Source organism: Glandiceps talaboti, chromosome 11 (genome assembly GCF_964340395.1).
Source record: "Glandiceps talaboti chromosome 11, keGlaTala1.1, whole genome shotgun sequence".
NCBI classification, from domain to species: Eukaryota; Metazoa; Hemichordata; class Enteropneusta; family Spengelidae; genus Glandiceps; species Glandiceps talaboti.
The window spans coordinates 13,593,433-13,610,596 of NC_135559.1; the positions used below are offsets into that span (position 1 = coordinate 13,593,433).

Sequence of the window (17,164 nt, forward strand, 5' to 3'; positions counted from 1 at the left end):
GTTCCTTGACTCTGTTTTTCTTTCCATGGTTCATCTCTTTGATTAGGCCTTTAAAGTTTGGTTCCGGTTACCTGACCCCCACCTAGTTTTTTTACCGACGGCCATTTTTACGTATTTGAGAGAAAAAAAATAAAATCGCAAAAAATTGTGAAGTCTCGTGAGAAACTGACATCAACTTAAAAAGACAATATGAAACTGTTCTTCCAATCTGTAATGGCTGTATATCTGATGGGGAAAAACCAATAACACAGAGACCATATGGAAAACAATGGAAAACATAACTACCTGAACTAGACACTCACACATGAAAAAAAGTCTACCTACTATTCTGAAATTGAACTATTCTGAAATTGTCTATTCTGAAATTGAACGTAATCGGAACCACACAATTATTTTTAGGCCTTAGGTCAGAGGTCAGTGTGATAACATTAGGTAATCATATTTGATAACATGGATGAGCTATGAAGTTGATTTCTGGCATCACTCTAAGTAAGGACAATCACATAATGTCACAAGCTCAATAAACGAACTTTGTTCGTTTAGGACAAACTCCCTCCCATAAATGAACGTTCACAAGTACGACATCGATACGTTTATATATGATGTAAACCATGATGAAAATTGTAGCGGGCACACCACTATGATCATACAATGCAAGGTAAATACATGATGGTAAACTCATTAAAATACTACCGAAAACCCAGCACTGTATCTCACATTAGAAGTAAATTTATCAACTTCAACATCTCAGTAGTAAATACAGAACCTGTTATCATTAAAGGCGTAAAGGTTTTTGAAATTAGGTTAGAAGTGTGAATATGACTTTCAGCAATCTCATTGGCACCAGACCCCCTCCCCTCCCCTCCCCCTCAAATGAATGCAATTTGTTTATTGAACTTGTGTGACATTGTGCCAGAGTCTCTAACAGAATGACCATAATGTCTATTTCTGCACACCAAGTCTTTCTTCCTTACAGGGTTCATAAACTCACATACTACTGGTATGTATACATATGTACCATGGTTTTGACACACCCCATTCAATCAATTCAAGCCAGTATGTCAAATCAGATAGCCAAGTCTCTGGGCTATACTGTCAAACCAGTACATCAAGTCAGATAGCCAAGTCTCTGGGCTATACTGTCAAGCCAGTATGTCAAGTCAGATAGCCAAGTCTCTGGGTTATACTGTCAAGTCAGATAGCCAAGTCTCTGCTATACTGTCAAGTCAATAGCCAAGTCTCTGCTATACTGTCAAGTCAGATAGCCAAGTCTCCAAATCAACACCATTTCAATGGAAATCCTCAACATTAACTTTTATTCATAGCATCCGTGAAAAGAGACATACAGTGGCTAGAGCTACAATTGTTTATAGACAGCTTCACACAAAACAGCTTAATCCTTCCAAAACAATTTTTAACCTATGGTAGTCAGCCATCAATGGTGTCCCTGTAGTGCAACCTTTATTTCCTGTGCAGTGTAATATACCATATTCCCAGGATAAAACATTTCATGATTTGGCCACTAGGAGTGCTGTTCACAAGATGTTAGGGGACCAGAAATGAGGGTAAGAATAGTTGGGTATTGTAGCATAAAGACAGCAAAGATACCATTCATTTTCTGTGTTGTTCTCACTATACTGTTTTATTAGTGACTACAAGTAATCAAAATATATCCCTACTGTATAAGTCTGTAAGGTATGCCATGACAGGGCGCCCTCACAGAGCAGACCGGTGAGGGCAGAGTGAATGACATATCTTACTTACTGTAATGCTCTATAATGCTCAATGGAGTTCTGTTAGACACATTTCATTGATGACTTTGTGCACTTTCATATGATCAGCAACCTCGACCAAATTGTAGATCTTGATCACTTTTCCAAACCTGACACACCCTCTTGAAATCAACACATGCAAAATGGTGGCAACTTCGGTAACCAACATATGGCATATTGGTGTTATCAATTCAAACTTATTAACAATCAACAATTTTACAACAAAATTGCTTCTGACCATAAATGTTTATCAGCTTGATAGATCAATGCATAACTTCTGGTAGACTTCTAGGTTATACACAGTGCTTGACAACTAGGAGATAACAGATGTTTTTAGCCACAGTAAAATGTATGTCTGGCCCACAAGAGGGGCAGAAAACCTTAAAAGTGTGTCAAAAATGTAACAGTATTTAAATAATTAATAAACCCTCAAGACACTGACACCAATTACAATACATTTACATAATATGTACACTATTTGCATAAAGTCTGTCATTTGTCAAGAGCTAGTGTCATCCCTTTTTACATCACAGTAGTACAGCCCTCCCATGGTAAACAATAGGTATGTACCATATTATTGGCTGGGTAGGGGTGACAGGATTACTATTACTGGTAACAACGAACCACAGTCTGTCATTTTCTATACAGTAAAACTACTTGCTATTTTTACAGTATTTGAAAATTGGCAACAGTGAAAATGATTTTCTCTGAAAACGTACCACAAGGTAAATTACAAATATCTTAACAAAAAGGTATGTTTTCTACTAATTGAACATCTTTCATCTACTCTCTCAATTACTACAATAACTCTTCAGAAAAACTTTACCAATATTACAACTTGTTTGGCTTTGAATGATCAATCAATCTTACCATTTCACTGGAAGAAATGGAATACTTCAGTATACCAGTAAATGACGAGCGCCCTCTAGAGTCCAAGGACACATCTCAAGTTCATTCTTAGGTTGTATGTAACCCATGGCAACAAAAAGTACATATATTTGACTTTCTTTCACACAAAAAAATGAAGGACTGTTATTTGTCAGATAGATGGCTGGGTTTTAATAAAGCATGGTATGGTTACAGTGAATATAGTTTGAACATTAAAGTATCATCTTTGTGCAAAGTTTAATGAAAGTAACTTCTACATGTATACATTTAGGTACATACAACCTTCCAGATTGTAATGGCCTTCCTGTATTTAATAATAATAATAATAATAAACGCGATTTTTACTGTGCCTAATTTCGCTGCGCTTTAGGCGCAGAGGACAGAAGCAGAAAGGAACTAAGTAATGATGACAGAGTGATTTACTGCTTGAAGAAATGAGATTTAAGTGTTGAGCAAAAAGATAATAAGGAGATGGCGAGTCGGAGGCTGGATGGGAGTTTGTTCCAAGTGGATGGACCGGTGAATGAGAATGATCTTTCACCAAAGCATTTTGTGGTTTATACACTGGGTATTCTAAGACGATGAGTATCAGAAGAGGACCTGAGATTTTATTATGAGAATATCTCAAGTCAAAGCAGTTTCCATCCTAAACAATATTATCAAATCAATACTTGTTTTTATGTTTTATCTTCTATCTTCAATGAAAATATATCATGTGTGGTACTGTTCTTCCTAAGTCTATATACCTTCCCTTTGATTTTTGTCTGTACAACATAGCAACTCAATACAGAAGTAGGAAATAAAACACATCCTGAGCTGTTTTGCATATATATTACATGATTTGCATATTTCTTTCATAATCATTGCACTCATGACACCAGTAACCATGGTAATAGATTTCGCACTGTTTGTTTTAATGTTTATTATGAAAGTGTATATTCCTTTCATTGTATGACAATCAATGCACAGACATGTATCAGGTTGTCATGGTAATATATTTCCCATTTTCTGCTTTGCATATCTGTTACATGATTTACATCTTTTTTTTATTTTATCACACTCACTGCACTACACTCATATTTCAAGTTACCATGGCAATATATTTCACATTTTAAGTCCAAGACTTTTCAGGTATGTTCCATGTGCATGTTTGAATCCTGAGCAGCAATCCGAGTCTTCAGTACCAAATTTCTCACAACATTTTGCCATCTGCCGAATCACATCTCTACAGGCTGTTTCATTGTACTTGTGAGCTGTGAGAAAAATAATGAAAACACAAAGACATCAACAAAAAATACCGCCAATGGCGTTGTAGCACAACTGTAGTTTTTAAAAATGTTTATCCATATGCTAGTCTATGTTGCTATGGGCGTGGTCTTGTTGCTAGGAAAATTTACATACATTTTTTGAATGTTTATTCAATTGTCTATTAAACCCTGTTGTTATCTTTGTGAAATACACCACCATTTGGCTGTTGCTATGGGCGTGGTCATGGTTACTAGGGTATTTGCATACATTTTTTGAATGTTTATTCATCTGTCTTTCTATTCCTGTTGTTATCTTTGCAATATACGTGATTATTTGGCTGTTGTTATGGGCGTGGTCTTGTTGCTATGCAAATTTACATACATTTTTTGGATGTTTATTCAATTATCTATTAAACCCTATTGTTATCTTTGTGAAATACACCACCGTTTGGCTGTTGCTATGGGCGTGGTCATGGTTGCTAGAGTATTTGCATACATTTTTTGAATGTTTACTCACTTGCTTACCAGATGATGTTGTTATCTGACCAAAATATACTGCCATTTGGTTGTTGCTAAAGGGTGTGGTCATGGTTGCTAGGGCCAATTTTGTCAAAATGTTTTTAAGAAAATCTGCAGAATAACAGTTTCAGAAACATCTTGCCAAGTTTCAGACTAATTGACCAAGTACTTTTTGAGATATAAGTTTTTGACCAAAAATGAACATTTTTACACCTAATTTGCATATCACTCATGGAATCATGGTATGCTTAATATTTCTTCGTCCATACATCCCTAGATACATTCCCATTAAATTTCAGCCCAATCTGCTCAGTAGTTTTAGAATTAAAGATTTTTAACCAAAAAGACACATTTTTAGCCCTAATTTGCATATCACTGATGGAATCATCCCGTCATGAACAAATCTTACTTTACACCCCCTTAAGAATGTTCCCACCAAATTTCGCACCAATCTGCCCAGTAGTTTCTGAGTTTAAGTTTTTTGACCAAAAATCACATTTTTTGACCCAAATCACACACCTGTGATGCGATCATTTTGATTTGAACAATTTCCCAACTAGACACCCAAAGTAATGGACCCACCAAATATCGTGGCAATCGGTTCAGCGGTTTTTGACTTTAAGTTGTTTACACACACACACACACACACACATCCACACACACAGACAGACAGACGCCGGGCGATCCCTATAGCACTACTGAACAAGTTCAGTTGTGCTAAAAATCATTTTTGACAAGAATTGGTCCATCAATGCTACCATACCCAATATGCTACAATGTTTTGTAGCTAGTATTGCTGTAAAGAGGACAGTGTGTTCCCTGAGAAATCGGGTACAGCAGAACTGACAACTGTGTTCAATTTCAATGACCAAACATGTTTGATAGGAGCAACATTCAACCAAGTAACTTGGACAAAAACTTAGATAAGTAATATTTGTTCAACTAGTACAATTAATAAACTCCAATGAGCTGATGCAACCAGACTATATACTTAGGCTGGGTAGTTTGAATTTCACACATATTGTCTATAGTATGGATCTGGTTGCATCACAGTTTATTACTTACACTAGTTTGGCAGAGTTTATTTATGTGAGTTTTTGTTGATGTAGCCTGGCTGAACATGGCTCTTATCAAACATATTTGAACACTGAAACTGAATAGTGAATACAATTATAATTTCCGCTGTATATGTCAACCTCTTCACTAACCATAGACAGTGTCTATGCACTCACCTAACCAAAATCAGTGAATTGCACTATATATAGAAGTTTTTGAGTTGATTGTAATATTACTGTAGAAAATGTTGAAGGCAGTGTAATTTTTTTCCACAATAGTCTTAACTATGATTTTTGCAGTACACAACATGTGACAACAACTTTGGGCCAAATCGCTGACAGTCTCTTGTACTACAAGAAGCCCTGTTGCAGAATCTCACATACCTTTCAAACATCTCTGAATTTCACAAGCATATTTTTTACAGGGTTCTGTCTTCTTCTGAGGCTGTGACATTTTTAGAGTCTTCGTGCATTATTCTTTTCGTTAAATCACCCTAATGAGTCGTGAACACCGATTCACGTGTAGATTCGATGTTATCAGCTGGGACATATATTTACCGAAGTGTGTTGTGGGAGAAGTTTAAATAGCACTTAAATTTGCGCAAGCGTAGTTCATACCAACAGTGGAGAAACGAAGCATAAAACAAACATCATTGTTTACTTCCTGGTTGCTATGCTATGCCTTTTTACGAATAGACAAAGAATTATTTTTCTACGCGTGATAAGTAGTGCAAAATCTTTATTTCCAAAGATAATCTGTCTTAAGTATTGAAAAAACTATTTTAATTGCTGTATACAGTTTAAATAAATAAAAACGTTAATAGAATAATTTTGGTGCAATATATCTGCAAAATTTAAAATCTGCGGATGAATATTTTGCACGACGGAGATCCCGATAGCAACCAGTCAACACCGAATCGAACTGAGCAGTGGTTCACTCAGCAACTGGACATCATCACTGAGATCCCCATACAACTGAGATACTCTCGATTTCTCTTCGATATCGCGACTAGTTTCGTGCATTACTGAATTTTGGAGGCCAGACGTTAGCGACTAAATATGTCGTTGCCATTTCTACCGGGAAACTCCTTCAATTCCAAAGTAAGTCTCAGTTTACGAACAATTTTTCTCGTGTTTGGAAACCACTTCGTGCACATGACAACATCATGGCTGACTATTACGAAGATGATCGAGGGTGGGTCATTGAAAAGATGACAGAGAAACTTTGCAAATCCCAATACATACCGCGTCATAATAAGCAATGTGCAGAAGAAAGCCAAGAACGTCATTTTAGTAAATTTAATGGAATATTATTTGGGCATTTATAATGTAGACACAGACAATTCCTTACCACTGATAATGTTATGTACCATAACCATAGGGATCATACGATTTGTGGTTCAGTATTTATGTCAAGAAATGATTTTGTCATGTGTGCCAAATTATTTTGGAAAAACATAAGTAAATGTCCCATCGATTTACTTTCTGCTGCTGTAAATAAACTGTAGACTGAATGTAAAACACTGCCTTGCCCCGGTTGATATGATAGGAGATAATATTAGCAACCACAACAATGGCAACATTCATATTATTTTGTTTTGCCTTGCTTTGTTTTGCTTTAAATAGCTGAACATATACAACCAAATTACTGTTATTGGGTATAGTGAACTATTGCAAATAAGGAATAGCTGGGAAGGTATAATTTGAATATAATAACTTTCTCTAACTACTGTCTGTTTGTAGGTATATGTGTAGTTACTATGTTATGGTTAGAAACATTACAATTCTGTTCTCCTAAAAATACATTTTCTTTGACATTTCCAGCTTGGACAGGAGAATCACCGCAAATCCCACCACTTTGACTACACCAATGATGTATCTATGTTAGTTGGTGAACATAAACCAGGTATTGGTGGACAGAGACTTCTAGGCCAGAAACCCAAACCAAGACATAGCAACATCCCTAGGGGTGAAGGCAACGCTGCACCAGCATGGGTTGCCTTTGACAGACAAGTGTTGTGTTTTGATGGCTACTTCCAAGAAGCTGTCCATGAGAAGAGGGAAGAACAGTTCAGGATAAGGAAATGTAGAGTTTATTTCTATTTAGAAGATGACTCTATCCAGGTGACAGAACCACAAGTAAAGAATAGTGGTATCCCACAAGGTATGTTGTCAAATTTATAGAGTTCAGTTATAACATATAAATAGTTATAATTTTCTTGTAATCTAATAAATTAATGTGTAATCTTATTTTCCAATATCATATTTGATCGTATATAACATGAAACAATGGCTGTCTGATTGGATGGATACTTTTTGTTGAAACACCCCCCCCCCCCCAACTGATATCGAGAAGGTATACATATGAATTGTAACAAAAAAGTTACAATGTTACATGAACAAAGTGAGACTTGATGCCATACTGTGGCACAGCTGTTGTTGAAATTTAACTTTACTTTACTTGAAAGCTCATGGTGAGGTAATCACAGTGGTATGTCATGTATTATTGAAAGGGTTCTTCTCAAGTATGACATCGTGGCTACATAATCATATAGACTTCAACAAATGTTCCCCTCCCTCTTTTCCTTAGAGGATGAGAATTGAAATGGAAATATATCGGTTGGTAAGATCATCATCTCATTGGCATGGGATACAAAGTATAAGAATGATAACTGAAAATCATTTGATGTGTTGGTTTTAGGTACCCTGATCAGACGCCATCGTATTCCACTGCCTCCACCAAATGACGACCAATATTACACAGTAGAAGATTTCAATGTTGGCAAGGAAATCACCTTCTATTCACGTACTTTCAAGATTACAAACTGTGATCAGTTTACATACAACTTTCTGCGTAAACTTGGTGTGAGGGTTACCTTACCCGATGATATACCAAGTGATCCTTACACAGAGCATAGGAAAGACGTAAGTATATGAATTAACTGGTACAATGTACTATAGTTCTTTAAAAGTTGGCAATGAAATGTTAAGAGTAAAATTTATAATACAATGTACCCTAATTGTCTCAGCAGGTGAACAGTTCTTTTGCCAGGTGTTGTGTACATTTGTCCCACTTTTAAAAATTTTTCTTAGATATTGGGCGTTGTAAAAAGTTCATGTTTGTATAGCTGATGACAGTTACAGTATTTTTATCATTACAAATACATGAAATGTATCTCTCCATTGAAAAATATGGGAAATACATTTTTACAAAATTTAATACATAGATACATCAGTGATATTCAAGACAAAGATCTATTTCAAATTTCAGACCATTTTCCTGTTGAAAGGTGAACATATCAAATACGAAACTTTTAGCCTTTAGTCAATTTTCCAAACCAGTGTAAAACTATACTTATATAATATTCCCCAATATTATCTGAAGAAAATATGAGTGACCTAAGGAGCCGTGTAACTTTGAGTCACTAGTATATTCTGGCAGAATAAAGTAAAATATTGGGGAATAATATAAGCATAATTTATGAAAAATTAGGAAAAAATAAGGTTTTGACATTGATATTTTGAATACTGCAAAATCAGTGATGTGGACCCAAGTTGCCATGGCATTGAATGACCGGGGTATATAATCCATATTTTCTGTTCAAAGGGAACAACTTGGCTTGAGTATGGTATAATTGATATTTATTCTTTCCTTTCAATAGATGGATTTCACTCAGCAACCTCTACGTCCCTATGAAAAAGTTGACACACTCAAACAGTTCTTGGATCATGATCGTCATGTACTACGTTTCTACTGTTACTGGGATGACACTGATAATATGTTTGGAGATTCTCGTGAGATGATTCTCCACTATTTCCTCGCTGATGATACCATTGAGATCCGTGAAGTTATTCCAGCTAATTCTGGTCGCGATGCAGCTCCAATGTTTCTGCGTCGTGCTCGTTTGCCGAAACAAGCACCAGAGTCATTACGACAACCAGGTGAAGTGACTGGCCGTACAGTGCTGAATGTATTTGGACCCATGGGACAGGGTGGAAGATATATCCTTGATAGTTTGAAGGTGAGTTAATTGTGGCAATCAAGCTCAATGCATAGTTTTACAGGATTCCATCTCACCAATTGCTAACTGTCTCTAGTATCTTTTTCAATAAATTGTATTTTGGGAAGAATAGAATATAGCTCATATTCCAAAATTTTCATTATTGTTTATATTTGTATAAGTTATAACTCATTTTCATACGACAAAACCTGACGATGTTTGAAAAAAAACAGTGCCCTCTAAGTCAATTTGATACGCCACTGACACACACAATTTCTATTGACACACCAAAATTTGGTGTTCCACTATCTCTTACTATGTGGTGACCAGTGTGCCCTCTAAGCTGACACACACAATTTCTAGTGACGCACGAAAATTTGGTGTTCTCCTGTCTCTTACTATGTGGTGACTCACAAAGAAATCCCAGCTTTTCTTATTTTGACTCACAACAATAAAATTTGGCTATCAGTATCATTAGAGGGCACACTGAACAGAACTAAATATAAATCTATACTAGTAGAACTAGACTGTAAAATACAGTCGTGTTGTTCAACCCAATCATGCTTCTTAATCGGCGAGTGCTGGCTGATAGCATGACATGAATGTCATATCTTACAGTCTATACTAACTACACATATTCAGTTTGTTCTTTTTTGTCAGTATGAATATTTTGAAATATAGTCGAGGATAAATGTGACATGATTTGCCAAAGATGTCTGATAAAATTTATGATTATTTTGTTGCAGACTGGTGCTGTACAAACTGATTATTACAAGGACAGTGATCTTCAAATTGGTTCCGTCCTCAATGTTTGGGGAAGAAAGTACGTCCTGTGTGACTGTGATGACTTTACTAAGGAATATTATAGCACCAAGTATGGTCTTGGTAAGTCCAAATACTAAATATACTAAACTTGTCTATTTCTACATTCCTACTGTGCACATCACCTCTAAAATTGTTTTTTTGCATTTAAAGTTGTCTGAGTGTGTGTAAAAATATCATGTCACATGACTGAACAACCAAGGTGTCTTCATTTCTACTGTAATAGATCTAACAATGAAGGCCACAATAGATTTCTGTTTGATGTCTGTACTACTTACAGTGATGCTCATTCATTCCTAATGTATTCATATTCTTATTTTGTGTAGCTAACTTTGCTCCAATCAAATACAAGGGTGATCCAATGCCAAGACAAGGCAAACAATGGCCACCATACAATGGATTTGGATCTGAGGAAGACTCATTATGTTCATGTATGGGTCTCCTACCTAAGCCACCACGTAGAGACTTTGTCAAATTTATGGAGAGAGACAGGTGAGAACTTTAAGCTAATAAGATCTATGCATGTTTCAACTTTGGCCTTTAGTTGAAAGATTCCTTGACGTCTGACAAAACAATGTCCCAAACTACTTTCAGGGGTCATATTTTAACAATTGGTAATCATAATTTCCCTGATTAATATATTGCTGTCTCCTGGTGTCTTAAACTTGTTATTGTATGTGTAGAGATTGTGTGTAATTTAACAATTCTGATGTTGTATTCCTCCGTCAGACATGGACTTGACAGCAACGTGCTGCGATACGTGGCTCGTCTGGATACAACTAAACCCATTGATATGGATAGAAGGTTTATCATTTCATACTTCTTATCAGATGATACTATTGCTGTATTTGAACCACCACAAAGAAACTCAGGTAGGTAGTTTCCCTCCCATAGTCAGTAAGACAAGCCACGTCAGGACACACTCATGCATTGGTCAACCCCTTTCACTACCTAGACCAACTAATGAGGGCAGAACAACACAAGTTATTGTTCAGTGTAATTATAACTATGCTGTCATCCCATTAAAGTAGATTTAAACTTTCAGAACTTGTCAAAACAAAGATACTATTTTCATAAATTATGGAATAAACAGAAAAATATATAGTTCAACTTCATGGTGATGTACATTCAATATAATTCCATGTATCTGAAATAGAATATTACTGCCTAGGCACATTATAAAAATAACAAACACGTAATTTCCTGGTCCACACCATAACTTCCCTCTAATATGAGGTCAAATGGTATTGCAGGTACTGAGAATAAGTCAACCTTGTTCTATTTTGACCCGCTAGCATGAGGTAAAATACTATTGCAGGAATTGTTTTAAGTTTTGTCATAAATTCAGAGGTGAATGAAATTATGATAATATACAGGCTTCATGTAGAAAGAAACCTATTAGTTATGATATTATTAAACATTTATGTTATTTGTCACTCATTCATTTACACAATTTTACTAATCACAAACTATTTTTTATCTTGCCAGGTATCATTGGAGGTAAATTCTTGGAGAGAGGTCGTGTCAAGAAACCTAACCAGCCACGATTCAGCACCACATTATCTGAATACTACCAGGCTTCAGATCTGTATGTTGGTAGTCGAGTTGACTTCAATTGTCATATGTTTATACTTACTGATGCAGATGAATATGCTCTTCGTTACATGGAGAAACAAGCTGGAGAAGTAAGTATTGAACTCTTTCATTTTAATCTTACTCCAACCATTTCTATTTTATAGTTATTTATAGCCTACCTGTAGACGTGTAGGACTTAATGGTACAACACTATTTCCACTATCCTAACTGAGTTTAGCAAGTCAGGTAGTATGAACTATAACTGAATGTACTCTCTGTCTTTTGTTTTATAGTTTCCTGTTGCTGACATTGGAAAAATTATAAGCAAACTGAAGAGCTTTGGACAAGCTAATGTTGAACACATTGCTGATTTCTTCAGAAGGAATGACCCAGAAAACCAAGGCAAAGTACAGTATGAACAGTTTAGGTAAGGACGAGTCATTTTTAGGGTATACTGGTATTTGATTATATTGTATGGGTCATATCAAATACTAATTCAATGTTATCACACCGATGTTTAATCGTGTCGCACTGATCTGTGGTCATATTCTTTGGGTATGGGATTGTATCACACTGATGTAATTATATCGCACAGAATGATTAGGTATCATTTTCATTTGTTAATTAACTTTTCGATAACAAAGACATCTTGAGTTCCCTACTTAGAAGTAAAATACTAAAAAAAAAAAGACTCAAATTTTAAAGTCGATAAGTCAGTATGCTGGAAGGAGGAGGTACATATTATCAAATGTAAAATGTCATTTTCAAATAATGTCTGTCCCCCAACTTTATTTAAAACCTGATTCTAAAATTCCATGTTTTGTCTTTTGCCATGAACAGAAACTTACTGGTACAGATTGCCAGTAGCAATCTAACAGATCATGAAATCATCACCGTAGCACGTTACTTCAGTGACAGACAAGAAGAGAAGGTGGACCTTAGTGTTCTTGTGTCTATTGCACAAGAACAGCTCCGTAAAAACAACTTTGAGATCTTTGGTAAATTGATAGAGACTTTCACCCATCAAGACACCGATAGTTCTGGTTACATTGATCCTGAACAAATCCGACAGGTCTGCCATGCTTTCCATGTGCCCATCCCAGATGATCTTCTCCGGACAATAATTTCAAGGTAAGGAATGCAGTCCTCAATAAAATGATCCGTTTCAGTGGAAATATATACCCTAAAAATCATCTGGTGTTAAGACTTACCCAGGCATACACATACATATTTTTCATAGCTCTTGTTGACTGTAGTGCACTTAGATCAGTTTTCGTAAACATATTTACTTCCATAAAGTTATATTCCTTGCCAGTACAACACAGTAGGAATTCATACAATAAATTAATACTAGTATTTCAATCAAGTAAATGTTTTTTGACTGAGAAACAAATTCCATAGTGCTTGTTAGGGCATACAAATAGTAACACACTTAATTGTAACGTTGGGGTTATCAGTAGCAGAGCAGTTAGTTCATGTGGCCTTTACCACTGCAATCTGGGTTGGAATATTGGTTGATCTGTTTGTACTATAATTTCCACCTGCTTCAACACACAGGCAATTGGACATTGCACAAGTGGCAACCATATTTGAATTTCCAAATATGATTTACATGTGTGTATATAAATAAAAATATTTCCATTTTTAATTTATATTACTTTTTGCAATGTTGACGTTTCATTACATTTTACAGATTGGAAATATATGTTATCAAAGTCATGAATAAATCATTTCAATACATTTATATTTAAGTAATATTTACCATATTTTCTAATATATGTATTTTGTTATCTGTCATAGAATGGAGATGAATGAGCAAGGTCAAGTTAACTATGCCAACGTTGTCAGACTCCTGAACTGGAGAGAGAATCCAATCACTAACGTCAAATACACACAGCCTCCAATGTCACTAGACCAGACGTGGACAGGAAACAAACCTTCTGATGGTATCCAGTATGTCAACTATGTTGCCCTCATGCAGACACTGTTTGGTGAGGCAAAGCAATAAGTTGATGTGTATAGTATATTGCTGATGTTAACACAATACCGCGGTCTGGACAGGATCAAATACTTGATGCACTCTGTACAAACGATATGACAAACTGAGAAAACTACTTCAATGAACTATATATATATATAAAATAACCAAATGGTTTGTTTACCGGGTCTGTAAATTTGAAAAAAGATGAATGTCATCTACTGACTGATATGGACAGTGTTTAAGATAAACAGGACGTTTCAACCTATTTTCAGATGTCAGATGGCTATAGGAAGAAACACGTACCTTAATATTTGCAACTTTGTGAGCATATTTTGGGCCAATTGTGTGCAACTGATTAAATCATACCAAAATAAATAAACTGTACAGAATATTAAAAAGAAATTTGAATAAAACAAAACTGATCTTGAACCCCTTTTCTAGGCTTGGAATTTTTTAATGCATATATAGTGCCTCAAATGCTTTTATTTTGTAAATGATTCAATTCACAATTTTAATTGTGATAATTGCTTGTATATAAAAAAAATTGTTAATGTCTTGTATGAGTTAGTTATTTCTTTCCCATCCATAAAGTGCAGTCTTTGCCAGAACACCACAGATGGTAGTCTGATGGTGTTTCCTTTTGGTGTAAGTAACAAACAATATGAAGCAAGCTAATAAAAAGTTAACTTTTGTTTTTGGTAGAGCCGACAGTATGTGTAATTGATACAGATATATGTCATTTTTTATTCACATCCTTCTGTCAGTAAACTATACCAGATATCCTTGTGTATTCTAATTGTTATTATTGAAATAAACTTTTTGTTTTGAAATACTGATTGTGAGTCATGTTATTTGACGCTTGTGTCTGAATGGTAGCTTTAATAGCTTTGGTCATCAGGCATGTACATGGTAGCTTTAATAGCTTGGGTCATCAGACATGTACATGGTAGCTTTAATAGCTTTGGTCATCAGGCATGTACATGGTAGCTTTAATAGCTTGGGTCGTCAGACATGTACATGGTAGCTTTAATAGCTTTGGTCATCAGACATGTACATGGTAGCTTTAATAGCTTTGTCATCAGACATGTACATGGTAGCTTTAATAACTTTGGTCATCAGACATGTACATGGTAGCTTTAATAGCTTGGGTCATCAGGCATGTACATGGTAGCTTTAATAGCTTTGGTCGTCAGACATGTACATGGTAGCTTTAATAACTTTGGTCATCAGGCATGTACATGGTAGCTTTAATAGCTTTGGTCGTCAGACATGTACATGGTAGCTTTAATAGCTTTGGTCATCAGACATGTACATGGTAGCTTTAATAGCTTGGGTCATCAGACATGTACATGGTAGCTTTAATAGCTTGGGTCATCAGACATGTACATGGTAGCTTTAATAGCTTGGGTCGTCAGACATGTACATGGTAGCTTTAATAGCTTTGGTCGTCAGACATGTACATGGTAGCTTTAATAGCTTGGGTCATCAGACATAGACAGTTCCTAAGATGCTATCAAGGATAATTTAACTTGATCCATTTGATGACAATGTACTCTTTTACATATATAAAGGGGAAACCATTCTGGGAAATACAGACGTTTTCATAAACTATGGGTTCTGGGGAGCCATTTCATGATTTTACAGCACCTACAATTACTTGTGATTTCAGAGAATAACATTACAAGTCAATCTTGTACCTTTAGAGGCTATGCTATGGGCCATTGCATCATGGGAGTCAGCAGAAGTAATATATTCATGGTCGCACAATGAATATTCATGAGATGTTTTTACACTGAAGGGAAGAGTCACTTAGTAGTCGTGAATATTCATTGTGCAACCAGGAATGTATTATTTCTGATATATGGGTTCTACAAACTTATCAGAAAGGTTATAAAAAATGAGTTTCAGTTGAAAACTGCTTTTTGTCATTTATTTTCTGGCCTAAAGCTGTACAGCAAAATGCTGCACTAGTGTGGCAGAACCAATTTACATATTTAAAAAAAGCTGCTGTGTGCACTAGTGCCACACAGTGTGCAATGCTGTACTGCAACCTGTATGGGAAAGCAAATTTTAAGAATGGTGGCCACCTATTTTAGCACAACTGAACTGAGGTTCACTTTCCTCTTTAAATGTATTTAGACAGTTCTTATATGCATATCAATTAACAAAATTTGTTTATCTATAAAAGAACTTGTTTAGGCTAAGTGGCCACATAGATTAACAATTTGGATTTATTTTGGATTTTTATTTCACGAAGAGATCATGAAGAGTTTATTATGAAGGGCGCCCCCAGTCGGCGTATATTTTATATATTTCGTTTAATTACAATACAATGTTTTGGCTATTTTTGTCAGTTTATTAGCCTTGATAGCACATAATTCGTACCTGGTTTTCTTCACCTTCATTTCTCACTATTGCAGCTAGCTGTTGTTGTTGTTGTTGTTGTTGTTGTTGTTGTTGTTGTTGTTGTTGTTGTTGTTGTTGTTGTTGTTGTTGTTGTTGTTGTTGTTGTTGTTGTTGTTGTTGTTGTTGTTGTTGTTGTTGTTGTAAATGTTGATATATTTTCAACAGGTAAATGTATTTTCTGAAAGTATCTATGCTGAGGTAGGCCTTATAGCGAAGACACCCCCGGGAAGACACACCTGTCGAAATATAATGCGATCATTGCATCTTGTGGCATCCTTGAAACATGTGTCAGGTACAACCAACGATTTTCCAGTGGGAGGGGATTTTTGTATTGGTTGGTGGGATCGATGGAAAATACTGAGCCATTGAGTGTGAATTTGTATTTCAGCTGATACGGGAGAAGGGAATATTTAGGCAACATGGGTATCATTTAAAATAGAGTAAACTTTGGCAAAAAGTGTCCAGAGTCACTCGTCGATGTTGTTGTCTTGGGGTGTAGACTAATCTAATGGCGTGTTTGAAATATACATTTTTTTAAGTGGCTGGGGAGAGGGTAGTATGCAGATATTGAGAGACTATTACATGTATGGGGGACAGAAAGACGTACGCAGATATTTCTGGGTAGCTGACAGTAAACAATAACTGTGTTTCATACACAGAGTAACTTAGTAACTTTTCCTGACACTCACTCATAACAGATGTGAAACATGAATTGAGTAAAAGGTAAAACGTTGTAATACAAGCGACGTAACTTTCCTTAACACTCCTTGACAAAAAATTGTGGTAAAAAACACATCTCGAGTTCAACACCCTTGTCGCAGTATGAATATCGATGTCACTAGCCTGGACGACACATCATTGTTTGCGTCCGACCAGCAGTGTAAGCGACAGCAGCAAT

At 35.8% G+C, this 17,164-nt stretch overlaps 2 protein-coding genes across 2 annotated transcripts; one reads left to right on the forward strand and one right to left on the reverse strand.

The window, feature by feature from the left end:
• Positions 1-3,764: 3,764 nt before the first annotated feature.
• Positions 3,765-6,007, reverse strand: LOC144442046 (cx9C motif-containing protein 4-like). The gene is made up of 2 exons (XM_078131318.1): positions 5,866-6,007; positions 3,765-3,913 (listed from the first exon to the last, which is right to left on the reverse strand). The coding sequence occupies exons 1-2, from the start codon at positions 5,933-5,935 to the stop codon at positions 3,765-3,767; spliced, it is 219 nt and encodes a 72-aa protein (XP_077987444.1). The 5' UTR covers positions 5,936-6,007.
• Positions 6,008-6,398: 391 nt separating this feature from the next.
• LOC144441935 (EF-hand domain-containing family member C2-like) lies at positions 6,399-14,690 on the forward strand. The gene is made up of 11 exons (XM_078131204.1): positions 6,399-6,582; positions 7,306-7,645; positions 8,183-8,406; positions 9,144-9,503; positions 10,229-10,367; positions 10,631-10,796; positions 11,034-11,176; positions 11,793-11,989; positions 12,173-12,306; positions 12,720-13,010; positions 13,680-14,690. The coding sequence occupies exons 1-11, from the start codon at positions 6,541-6,543 to the stop codon at positions 13,885-13,887; spliced, it is 2,244 nt and encodes a 747-aa protein (XP_077987330.1). The 5' UTR covers positions 6,399-6,540; the 3' UTR covers positions 13,888-14,690.
• Positions 14,691-17,164: the final 2,474 nt, after the last annotated feature.